A 13,001-nucleotide genomic window follows, 5' to 3' on the forward strand; every position below is an offset into this window, starting at 1 on the left:
GTTCTTTCTACCTTGGCATTTTTGCAGAGAATTTTTCCAAAGCACCTCAAATGTGTCATTTCCACGCCCCGTCTCTGTCTCTCCCTCTCTCCCTCACCTTCTCCCTCCTCTGGCTTTTCTCTCTCTCTTCCAAAAATGTGGTTTTCCTAAAGTATTTCCTATCCCAGCAAAGAGCACCAGCAGGCAGCTGATCTCTCGTGTCAGGAAGAGGGTTGCATCCTCAACTGAAAGTGCAGCCTACCCTTAGATTGCTGTTACCATTAGCCCTCAAACATCTATCACTTCTCTCCATTCCCACACGATCGACCCTGCTTGCCAGGGCTTTCATCACCTTTTATGTGAACGATTTCTAGCATCCCTTACCTGGCTGCAGTGTGGAAAAGACCCTGGAAGAAGGCCAGATTCCATTTTCTCTGATTTCCTTAAAATCAAATTCTATTATTCAACCTACAACTTACAATATTTTAATGACTTCCTAGCGATATTAGGATAAAGATCATGGTACTTAAAAGGGTCAACAGATCCAAGGATGACTGACTCCCTGCCTAACCTAGCTCTCCAGACTGTGCTCCGGCTGTGGTGGAGATTTTTCAGTTCTCATTCAGGGCCACACACCCTTCTTCACAGGACTTCTGGGCATCCATTTCCTCCAGTTGCAATGTCCATCCTCCTTTTCATGGTTTCACCTTGTTCCAGCTAATTCCTACTTATCATTCATTTCTCTCAATTGAAGACTCCCCATGTCAGAAAGCCCTTCCTCAATCATCTCTCTAATAGCAGATCCCTTGCCAAAATGCACAAAAGGAAAGGTTTCTGTGAGAGTACAGAAAAGTTGGCAAATAATGATCGCCTTCCTGATTCACTGATGGTGGCTGCCTCGATTGCTGTTGAGAGGTTTAGGGGGATGAGCACAGTTCTCACAGGGACGGGGAGAGTCGGCGAACATTGATGTCCCGCCAGCCACTGGAAGGAGGAGTGTATATTTTGCAGCAAGTGTACTGTATATCTGCCTTCTCCACCTCAGGCTCTAGAGATTTATTTTCTTTTATAGAACAAGTGGGACTATTAATAGAGCAATACCTGAGGTGCGTTTCAATCATTCTCTCCACTTTTCTTCACGGGACATACCCTGGACTAGAGAAATAAGCACAAATCTTTGCAGCCAGGCTTGCTGGTTCTAATACTCAGCTGTGATATTTACTTTATGTTTAATATTCAAAAATGTTCTTATACATGCTTTGAAATCTGTAAAGTGAGGATACATCTAGTACCCAAATGATAGGAGCGTGGGTAGTTTCCTATATACGTGGATTTACTCTACCTTGCACATCACAGGCACTCACTGATTGCTATCAGTTTTTCAAATCACTGAAAATTAGACTATTGATTCAAATGAAAACATCATAGAGAGATGCTCACGCAGCGCGGGGAACTCACTTACTCTGGGCAAACTTTGGAGGGTTGTCGTTCACGTCAGTGAGGGTCACTGTAAGCGTTGTGGTGCCAGACAGGCCCCCCGAGTGTCCCCCCATGTCTTTGGCTTGGATGACGACCAGGTACTCCTCCTTGGCTTCTCTGTCCATATTGGGAAGGGCAGTTTTTATAATTGCTGAGGGGAAGAAGATGGGAGAATGACTTTCAGACAGCTCCTTCAAAACTGAATGTGTGAATCACACACACACATGTGCACACACTCACGCACACATACAGAAACACATGCATATACATCAGATCCCCACTCAGATAATTTTCTGTTTTCTTTTGACATTTAGCTGGTGTGCATCTCTGATGCCAACACTGAGAAAGACTGTAGTCATAGACATTAGTGGATTACTTGCAAAAGTACATTTTACAATGTATAAAAAAAGAACTTATAAAAATGTACATTAGAAAGTAAGTTGAATGGCATACTCTTGCCTACCAAATTAAAGTATAAATCATAACATAGCTTCATCTACCCAGGAAAACCCTGGAAGTGAAAGAATCCTTCAATTTATCATAGACTCCAATTCCCCTACAAGAGAAGTAAATACACAAATAGCTGGAAGGCTCCGAGGTCAAAGATAAATTATTCTAAGGCTCACAAATACATCAGAGAGATGAAAGAAATAAATGTATTATGAGAATCAACTCAGATGAATAAAATGCCAATCAGAATTAATATAGGCAAGTGTCTAAGTCCAGGCATTGTTCAACTACATTTATATTTTAATTGTTTACTTACATCATGACTATTGTAAAAGTAATAAATGTTTTATAGAAATAGGAAGATAGAGAAAATAGAAAAGGGGGTAAACACAAAATCATGTAAATAATGTAGTATCAGTTCTAAAATGTGAAGTGTTTTTTTCTGATTTATTTTCAGAGTTTTATCTTTCTGCTTCTCAGTATATTTCACTAGTCATTTAATATTCTTGTTAAAGATTCAAAGATCAGTGTAGGTACTCCTGAAGGTATTTTGAAAAATCTGTATTTTGCCTTCTCCCTACCCTCATACCTCTTTCCATAGATAAACATTGCTAGCATTTTGATATGTATATTTTCACATATATATGCATACAAATATGCAAATGTACATATGAACATTTAACCACAAATGTGATCACAGTATAGTCATTTTTCTGAGGCTTTCTTTTTTCACACAATGGATATTTTTGAGATCTTGTCAATGGTTAGAGGCTCAACTCATTGCTTCTCACAGCTGTATAATTCTCCATTAATTAATGTACAATGAGTAACACAGGCATTCCCATGTTAATGGATATTGTTATTTTTCTGTGTCCTGCACTTTTATTTAACTCGGTCATAAGATCCCCTGCCACCATATTGCTAAAGGCCCATGATAAAAATGTTTGTGACTAGCTCAGAATATTCCTGATGAATAAATCAGTTACCTCTCAGGACCAAGTGGAAAAAAAAAAATCTCTGAATTAAAGACAATTTGCCTCTCACTTCTAACCTCAGGGATATCATACATGTTCAATTCAAGGTAAGGATGTCTAAAGTTGTAATTCTGTTTTTCTGGACTCATATGCTCTAATTAAATTATCTATCTTAAAAGGTTTGCAAGAAGTTCAAGTCCCTGAATCATTCAAGTAGCAGCTGAGGAACGAGAGTGTCCAGGGAAATCTAATCCATTCAGGCAATGAGCAGGCTCTGAGAAAAGATGTGAGTTCTTCTGCACTTTATTTGACCTTGAAGCCACCTTTATATCAGAGTCTCCCATTTAGGGAGCACTCAACTGGACAGCCCTGCCTATTTGGAAATATGGATAGTAACATAATGATACCTTCAGTATGAAAATTCGTTTCAGGACTTGACCATATCTTAATATATTAATAATTCAATAGGTCATATGCTTATGTTTATAAACAAAAACTGAAAGGAGAAAAATTAGAAATACAGCAACCATTCCAATTTAGATCACTGTGAGGCATTCCTGAGGGGAAAATAAACATCTAGGCAAAAGACAGTAAGAACAACAATAAGGAAACCTTATCATTAACATGAGAAGATGCCAATGTGGCTACTCTGCTATGGATGCATATTTTCATGACTCAGAATATCCTGAGTCTGGGCCCAATTCCAGTAAGAAGGATTATAAAATGGTTTTACTCCCATGGTATTTACAGGAGTAACTTGTAGCTTGTAAAGTTTAGGTACCATCACAGTTTAAGGTCATCATGAATTAAAGCCAGCCAATGGACTTTGGAATGTGATGTATAGTTTCCACTCATCAGAGAAAAGGAATATGACTCCTCAAGGAAGACAGCCACTTTTTTCAAAGAAGTTGATGGGCTGAGGTCTACACATGAATCCTCTCAGGTTACTCCAGTGAAAGAATTTTTACAACTCGCTCAGAGACAGAAGATTGGTGTGTATTATTCCCATCATTTAAAAAAATATATCATTGGAGTATAAATTTTAAAGAAACTGTGATGTCTCTCAGACACCTGGAATTAAAATAGTTTTGATGCTCAGTTGATATTAGCATACCTAGGTCAGTGTCTTTGAGTTGCATCAGAATGTGAGTGAAGCATCATGATGGATGGCCTTGTTTTAATGGGACAAGAAGGGTTCCCTGGGTCTCCACTTATTACAGAAATGTTGATGTCCTCCACCATCAAAGTATACAGCTTCATACTATCTATGACGCACATCTATTGACAAGTTAGAGGTCCCTTATAAATGCTCTCTCCTATTGAAGTGAAGCAAGTTCGGTTTCTCACATTACCCTCACACTTACTAGCTTTGTGACCATGAAAAATTTAGTAAACTCCTGGGATCACCTGTCCTGTTAAAAGGAACAATCAGCTTTCCATTAAGGGGATTCTAAGACTATGAGAGATGAATCATGAAAGTTCTTGTCACACAGTAGTTTCCCGTCACCCTTTGGCTTCCTAATCAGAATTTATTCCTTTAATGAATTTTTATTGGAGTATAATTGTTTCAAAATGTTGTGTTAGTTTCTGCTGTGCAACAAAGTGACTCAGCTACACACATACGCACATCTCCTCTCTTTGGGATTTCATTCCCATTAAGTCATCACAGAGCATTGAATAGAGTTCCCTGTGCTACACATTAGGTCCTCACGAGTCAGTCATGTCTGGACCCAGAGACTGTCAAACAGAGTGAAGTCAGAAGGAAAAAAACAAACATCATATATTAGCCCATATATATGCAATCTAGGAAAAAAGGTATAGATGGTGATTGCAGCCATGAAATTAAAAGACGCTTACTCCTTGGAAGGAAAGTTATGATCAACCTAGATAGCATATTAAAAAGCAGAGACATTACTTTGTCAACAAAGGTCCGTCTAGTCAAGGCTATGGTTTTTCCAGTGGTCATGTATGGATGGGAGAGTTGGACTGTGAAGAAAGCTGAGCACCGAAAAATTGATACTTTTGAACTGTGGTATTGAAGAAGACTCTTGAGAGTTCCTTGGACTGCAAGGAGATCCAACCAGTCCATCCTGAAGGAGATCAGTCCTGGGTGTTCATTGGAAGGACTGATGCTGAAGCTGAAACTCCAATACTTTGGCCACCTCATGCAAAGAGTTACTCATTGGAAAAGACCCTGATGCTGGGAGGGATTGGGGGCAGGAGGTGAAGGGGGCAACAGAGGATGAGATGGCTGGATGGCATCACCAACTCGATGGACATGAGTTTGAGTAAACTCCAGGAGTTGGTGATGGACAGGCAGGCCTGGAGTGCTGCAATTCACGGGGTCTCAAAGAGTCAGACACGACTGAGCGATTGAACTGAACTGAATGTGAAGCAGAAATGGAGACATATATGTAGAGAACAAATGAATGGATACAGCAGGGAGGAAGAAGGGGGATGAATTGGGAGATTGGGGTTAACATATACACACCAAACAACATCTATTTAAAGCTTTTCTGGATAGTGGTTAGCATGCTGAACATTCCCCAGCTACTCTTCTAGATTCACTCTCCAGCACTGTCCACCTGTTCTTGGCATGGGAGAGTGACCACTATGGAGTGGATGCACACACTTGCTGGCTTCGTGTTGGACTCCACCAACATACATTTCCCAAGGAGACATGAGACTGGAGAAGGGTGAGGTTCTAGATCACCCAGTACCTCAATCACATGCTTGGGCATCTACAGTTCTTATCTTGGGATGTTGTTAGAGCAGAACTCTAGTGTCCACGAGCAGCTTCCTTCCCTCAACCCTTCACATCTAGGAATGATATTAGCACTTCTTCTGCTGGCCTTGGGGGCCTCGCTACCCCTTGATAGCTCTCAATCAGACCCCACTTTACTCATTACTTCCCTCATTCAACTTTCCTGAATCACCCTACTCATACCAGGCCCTAACAAATATGGTTAAGATACTGTCCTTTAGCTGAGTGCCAAACATGTTTCCACCATGTCATTCTTACAGACATCTACAGGCCAAGAGTGCGTCAGTGTAATTACAAATTGCCATCCGAAGGACTGCTCCTTGAGACAGTTGTTTGTTTCCTTATCTGTAACATGAGAACAGCTATTCAGTGAAGTGAGTTGCTTACCATGACCCATCTGGGAGGCCGCACACCTGGGAGTTTTCACACCTTCTTTTCTTGTACGACATTGGGAGCGGATTTCTTGATGCATTAAGGTAAGCAGGGAGTGTCTCCAGTGTCCTTAGGGCCTGCCACACACCTAATTGGCTTCAGTACAAACAGTGTAATGAACAGGTTTTGTTTTGCCTGAGCCTACTGCCTCCAGTCTCAACCTTATGACTAGCAGCAACTCATTAGAAAATCCAAGACAGAATTTCTGGAACATTTCTCCTGCTACTTTGTGGCCATAAAGACACAAGGAGAAGGAAAACCACAAGTGTCCTTGGTCCTCCTACTTTTCTCCTTGTGTTAGGTCATATCTACACATGTTACTTAATTTTTTCTATTCGTATTCAAAAGGCAGATCATTCCAGGTGCATAGATACAGCAAGATGTTAAAGGAAAAAAATACCTTCTACAATAGAAGCTTACAAACTGTCTTAAACGTTTGTTCCTTCTACTATTGCTCCCCTAAACTGCTTGCTTTGGTGCATATATTCTCCCAAGTATTAGTAGCTTTAAGCTGTTTCTTTTGTGGACAAGAGAAAGGACTTCTATACTTTAAAAATTGCTTGGTATTAACTATCACCAGGGTCTTCCCTGGTGGTCCAGTGACTAAGACTCCCCACTCCCATTGGAGGGAGGCCCAAGTTCAATCTCTGGTCAGGGAACCAGATCCCTCTTGCCTCAGTTAAGAGTTTGCAAGCTGCAACTAAAGATCCCACATGCCACAACTAAGACTCAGCACAACCAAATAAATAAACAAATAAGATAAATAAATATTTTGTAAAAATCAACAAACACAGAACAAAAAAATATAGTCATAAGTGATTTTCCCTCTCCCATTTGAGAAGTCAGAAATTTGGAACTGTGAAGAATAAAAATGACTACAGTTCAGTTCATGTTCGACTATTTGCAACCCCATGGACTGCAGCACACCAGGCTTCCCTATCCATCACCAACTCCTGGAGCTTGCTCAAACTCATGTCTATTGAGTAAGAGATGCAATCCAACCATCTCATCCTCTGTCATCCCCTTCTCCTCCTGTCTTCAATCTTTCCTAACATCAGGATCTTTTCCAAAGAGTCAGTTCTTCACATTCAGTGGCCAAAGTACTGGAGCTTCAATTTTATCCCCAGTCCTTCCAATGAATATTCAGGACTGATCTCCTTTAGGATGGACTGGCTTGATCTTCTTGCAGTCCAAGGGACTCTCAACAGTCTTCTCCAACACCACAGTTCAAAAACATCAATTCTTTGGCACTCAGCTTTCTTTATAGTCCAACTCTCACATCCATACATGACTACTGGAAAAACCACAGCTTTGACTAGATGGACTTTGTCAGCAAAGTAATATCTCTGCTTTTTAATATGCTGTCTAGGTTGGTCATAGCTTTTCTTCCAAGGAGCAAGTGTCTTTTAATTTCATGGCTGCAGTCACTATCTGCAGTGATTTTGAAGCCCAAGAAAATAGTCTCTCACTGTTTCCATTGTTTCCCCATCCATTTGCCATGAAGTGATGGGACTGGATGCCATGATCTTAGTTTTCTGAATGTTGGGTTTTAAGTCAGCTTTTTCACTCTCCTCTTTCACTTTCAAGAGGCGCTTTAGTTCTTCTTTGTTTTCTGCCATAAGGGTGGTGTCCTCTGCGTATCTGAGGTTTTTGATATTTCTCCTGGCAATCTTGATTCCAGCTTGTGCTTCATCCAGCCTGGCATTTTGCATGATGTACTGGGCATATAAGTTAAATAAGCAGTGTGACAATATACAGCTTTGATGTACTCCTTTCCCAATTTGGAACCAGTCTGTTGTTCCATGTCCAGTTCTAACTGTTGCTTCTTGACCAGCATACAGATTTCCCAGGAGACAGATAAGGTAGTCTGGTATTACCCTCTCTTGAAGAATTTTCCACAGTTTGTTGTGATCTACACAGTCAAAAGCTTTGGCATAATCAATAAAGCAGAAATAGATGTCTTCCGGAATTCTCTTGCTTTTTCTATGATCCAACACATGTTGGCAATTTGATCTCTGGTTCCTCCTCTGCCTTTTCTAAATCCAGCTTGAACATCTGGAAATTCACAATTCACATACTGTTGAAGCCTGGCTTGGAGAATTTTTAGCATTACTTTGCTATCATGTGAGATGAGTGCAATTGTGTGGTAGAACATTCTTTGGCATTGCCCTTCTTTGGGATTGGAATGAAAACTGACATTTTTCAGTCTTGTGGCCACTGCTGGCTACAATCCTCAATTAATTAAATGGCATTTTTATCCATTTTCAACTGTGATTGTTAAGAAGGCAGAGAAGAGATCCCTTTTTACCAAAATTTAAATACCTTTTGATGGTACTCATGTTAAATTCCTTCCATTCACCCAAGGAATAGATTGTGTTCCTCTTTTTCAAAGTAGTGATCAAGCAAAAGTAGTGTCTATGTCTCCCCATGTACTTCCACTCCCGCATGCTCAGTGCCCAGTGATGTGTTCAGAAGCTTAAATACTATGCTTAAACTTCCATTACACCAAATTGGCAGCAAATTAGAGTCTTCAATTAATTTGTTTTTGTGTGTGTGTTTTTTTGGCAAGTAGTATGTTTGCTTCAGTAGTATACTTTCTGCTTCACATTGTTAGTAAAACTCCTTAATGTAAGCATTTGGTAAGCAACTTCACAAAGAAAATCAATTTAGTTGTTCTAAGCATGGTAATTTCAGCATATGACTTGGAGTTGATACAATACAAACTGTTAAAACTTTTGTCTTTGCCTTTTGTAAATTTCCAGCTGAGGCATAGCTCTAGGGTTTAGACTTAGATGCCTTGACTCGTTACCCTTGGGAAAAATCACAGAACTTCCTGGAAAACGTTTCTTCCTCATGAAAATGGGAGGCTCTGACATTTGGAGTAGAATGATCTGCATCTGATACCCTGGCCTGCTGGACGCTTGATCACATTAACTGCAAAATTGACTCAGAAACAGGAATGCTAACACTTACATTCTACAAGTGCTTTCCCTGGAACTCCATTTTGAAAATCTAATCTCATCAGAAAATTCAATTAATGAGACTAGTCCATTCTCTGTGAATTGAATTCAATGGAGATTCTGAACCTGGCCCTGGGAGTGGGAATGGGAAGATACAAGATTGGAGGTGAACAGTGGCAGGAGGATTAACGTGGAAAAGAGGGAATCATCTTGTTCTGAAGCTGGCATTCACGACCCTACTGTGAATAGACTGATGTGCTTGATTTTTTCGTATTTAAAACAGGTAGTTTTTATCTTAACTCTATTCAATCAAACAGAGATTTCCCTAGTGCGGGAAGAAGTTGAAGAATTTAAATCCTTGCCTGGCCTAAGTTCTTCCTAAGTACTAAACAGCTGTTCCTTATGGTCTCATCATTCAGGGAGTACTTCTGATTAGAATTCAGTCATCTCAAAAATTTAAAACTTGAGTCTTTTTTTTTTTCTTTCCATTGTCTTTAGTGTTATCATTTGAGAAGCATTTTGTACCCGTCACGAAGATTTCTTTTTATAATTTTTGTGATATCACCAGATTGAGAGGCTTCATGAGAAAGGCACGGAGATGCTGATTAACTCCTTTGTCATTTTGAAGGCTGATTACTGTAATTCACTCTTTGCGGGTCTCCCAGATTGTGCTGCTCAAAGATTGCAGTTGATATAAAATGCTGTGCTAAACTCCCATTTGAATAAGACTTGTTGAACACATTATCCTAGTTATGAAACCACTAGCTTTGTTATTCCCCATAACTCTTGCCAATATAATATGCAATTATCACCTTACGAGCTGTGAAAAAGTGCCTTTCAATTATGAGGTTAAGTGGGACAAATTGATCAGGGATCAATTCTTTTTTCAGGGGGGTCATACACCACACCCATACTTTCTGCTCCCCATGGAATTTGTACCACATGCTGCCAGTTTTGAGGGGTGAAGGGTATACAACCAGAGACCCTTCAGTAGATGCCCACCCTATCATAGAACAGTAGCTTTGATACAATAACTTCAGTAACGCCAAACTTGCACAGATATACCACAAAAGAGAAAGTAAGACATTAGAAAAGTGTTTATCCTTTATGAGGGACTTCGACGAGGGACTTTCCTGGTGGTTTCCCTGGTGCCTCAGATGGTAAAGCGTCTGCCTGCAATGCCGGAGACCTGGGTTCAATCCCTGGGTTGGGAAGATCCCCTGGAGAAGGAAATGGCAACCCACTCCAGTACTCTTGCCTGGAAAATCCCATGGACGGAGGAGCCGTGTAGGCTATAGTCCATGGGGTTGCAAGGAGTCAGACACGACAGAGAGACTTCACTTTCACTTATCCTCTATACACCTCAGAAAAACCTGCATTTACCTCTCCTTGTGACCAATAACTTATGAATTAGATAGGTGATAGACATATAGGCAGATCGACAGATATGTAGATAGAATGGTCTGGATTTGGAGAAATGATTTCTCACATATTTCTGGTGCTTCTGCAAAATATAATAGAAAGCTAATGGGTTTAATGTGTCAGGAATCAAAAGCTTGCTTAGATATTTTGACCTGGTATTTTTTAAAACTAAAAATATATTCCAAGGAAATTATATATTCCCTTTCTTCTAACTCCTCAAGTTTTTAGATTAAGATGTTCACTTTTATGTATAATATTTTTAAATAGGCAAGTGATTTAAATATGTAATAATGGGAAATAGTAACTTGGTGGTTAAGATGGTTGAGATCAAATGCATAAAATATTAAGCAGGTATTGTAAAAAGTTCTGTAGCAACACAAAACACTTCTAACAATTTTCAAATTTTATTTAAAAAAATAAAGTATGCCATGATTATTCTTGTACTTATATAAGTGCTTATAACAATTTGGCAAAGAATATAAATGAAGGTAACTTCATGTGTTTTGTGAAGGAATTGGAGGTTCACCCCCAAACTTCCCAGCACTCTGTAATACAAAGTAGAGGACTGTGTCTGTTAGATAATAGGCTCTGGGATTATATAGATGAAAATTTATTTCACTAGGAGGATTACCAGCCATGTGATTTTGGACAGGTCACTGAAATTTCCTTCAGCTCATCAATCTCATGTGTAAAATGTTATTAATTGCCAAATAAGAGTTTAGGTTGATATTATTATAGAGAGGTAAAATGTCAAATGTTTTACTTTATGCAATAGACATAGATCTATAGATACAGACACATAGAGATATATGTAAATATATATTTTAATAAATGCATACATATGCATGCATATGTGGGTATATATAACTATATACACTCAGAGGTATGCATATTCATACATATATCATATTTACATTTTATAAATATACACATATATATGCATATGTATGTAAGTAAAATTTAGATATTAATTCAATGGTAATAATAAAGTAAACTTGTTATTTTAAAGATTAGAAACAAAGGTTATATTCAGCTGTGGTACTAGAACATCTCTCACCAACTTTAAAATGGTACTGCCTCCATAGTAACTTTCATGTAACAAACACAAATTATATTTTTTTGCAAAGACATCTGTACAAGATTTGCACCCAAATTCATTTTGACAAATATTACAACTTTACAAATATTAATAATTGTCATGTATCTGTGACCAGAGGCGTTGAGAAACAGTTATAAGGTTACAGAACCACTAAGTCGGGGAGGAGAATATCAAGATTCAAACCCAAGTCTTGCTGCCTTCAGGGTTCAAGGGAGACTCAAGGGCTATTCTGAACCCTGCCAAGAGTCACTTAATGTGGTGTTGGTTTGCCAGAGGAAGGGCATAGCACCTCCTGAACACAGCGAGGTGGGTGGTATTTTGCAAATTAAATAAGCCAGGAGTTTTCATAATTTCTTTAGATCTGTACCCATTTCATAATTGACATTGTTATTTATTAAATGTCTCAGTATAAATTTGCAATGCACTGTTCTAATATTTCAGATAATCCCATGATGATTCAAAAATGTGATGCTGATGAGCTGTGTATATTAGGAATACTTCGAGATTTGAATTAGTTAAGGATGAATTCATGAAAAAATTATTTTGATCTATATGCCTTATCAACAATGCTTTGGTTTTTCTATGGCTTTTCTATTTGTGAAGTTGTATTGTTATTTACTTCTCCTGGGAAATGGACAGCTATGGCAGCTAAATTTTCCTACAGTAACCCATAGGAAAACTTAGTTCACTTGCCAGAATTATAAGATGTAGTAACACATAAATATTAGGGATTTGAATGTGGTCCAGCAGCTAGGAAGGTCATGGGCAAGGTCACAGAGTGTGGCTGAGCCAGGATCCAAATCTGGGCCTCTAGAAACTTAATTATGAATTACTAATAATACACTCTCCCTTGAAAGAAAATAAGTAAAAGTTTCCATATAGTGCTAGTAAGTCACTTATCCAACAGTCTCCTCCTATGCAAGCATAGCATCTTAACATGAGTCTGTTTAACAGACATAGCTTCTTGCATATAGATTTTATATATTAACCTCTACAGTACACAACCCTTCCCATTTGTGTTTGTAAACTGTTCTAGAGAACAGCGGGCTTGAAAGCCTTAAATCAGACTATTGAAAATCATTCCAGTATCTCAATGTGTACAAATTGCTTCCTTACATGTGCATCTCCCGTCTTATAATGCAGCATATTCTTTTACTAAATAACCACAACTTTAAAACTTCCCCGCTATGTGGATCACAGCCATGCCTCTCTCTATATCCATATGGAATAACATATGAAACAGTTGTTAGTGAATTAACAATGATACCCCATCTCTATATTTTTATATACAGTGTACATACTGAGTTTAGTGTAGGGACTGTCACTTCTGTAGCTCCCAGATTCCCCTATTAAATAGTTCTCACAAACCACCGTTTATAACATCAACACACTGGCTAGCCAAAAACCGATGCTACTTAAAATGCCAATTCTGAGTTACACTG

The 13,001-nt window shown here is 38.9% G+C and overlaps 1 protein-coding gene across 2 annotated transcripts in view; it reads right to left on the reverse strand.

Annotated features, from left to right (window-relative positions):
* CDH8 (cadherin 8) overlaps nt 1–13,001 on the reverse strand; it is a 393,451-nt gene that overhangs the window by 158,145 nt on the left and 222,305 nt on the right. For both annotated transcript variants that reach the window (XM_061138647.1, XM_061138648.1), the window contains exon 5: nt 1,442–1,609. In XM_061138647.1, coding sequence (XP_060994630.1) covers nt 1,442–1,609 — 168 coding nt within the window. The remainder of the gene's footprint in view (nt 1–1,441; nt 1,610–13,001) is intronic.

The sequence above is a fragment of the Dama dama genome, chromosome 4 (genome assembly GCF_033118175.1).
Source record: "Dama dama isolate Ldn47 chromosome 4, ASM3311817v1, whole genome shotgun sequence".
Classification (NCBI taxonomy): Eukaryota; Metazoa; Chordata; class Mammalia; order Artiodactyla; family Cervidae; genus Dama; species Dama dama.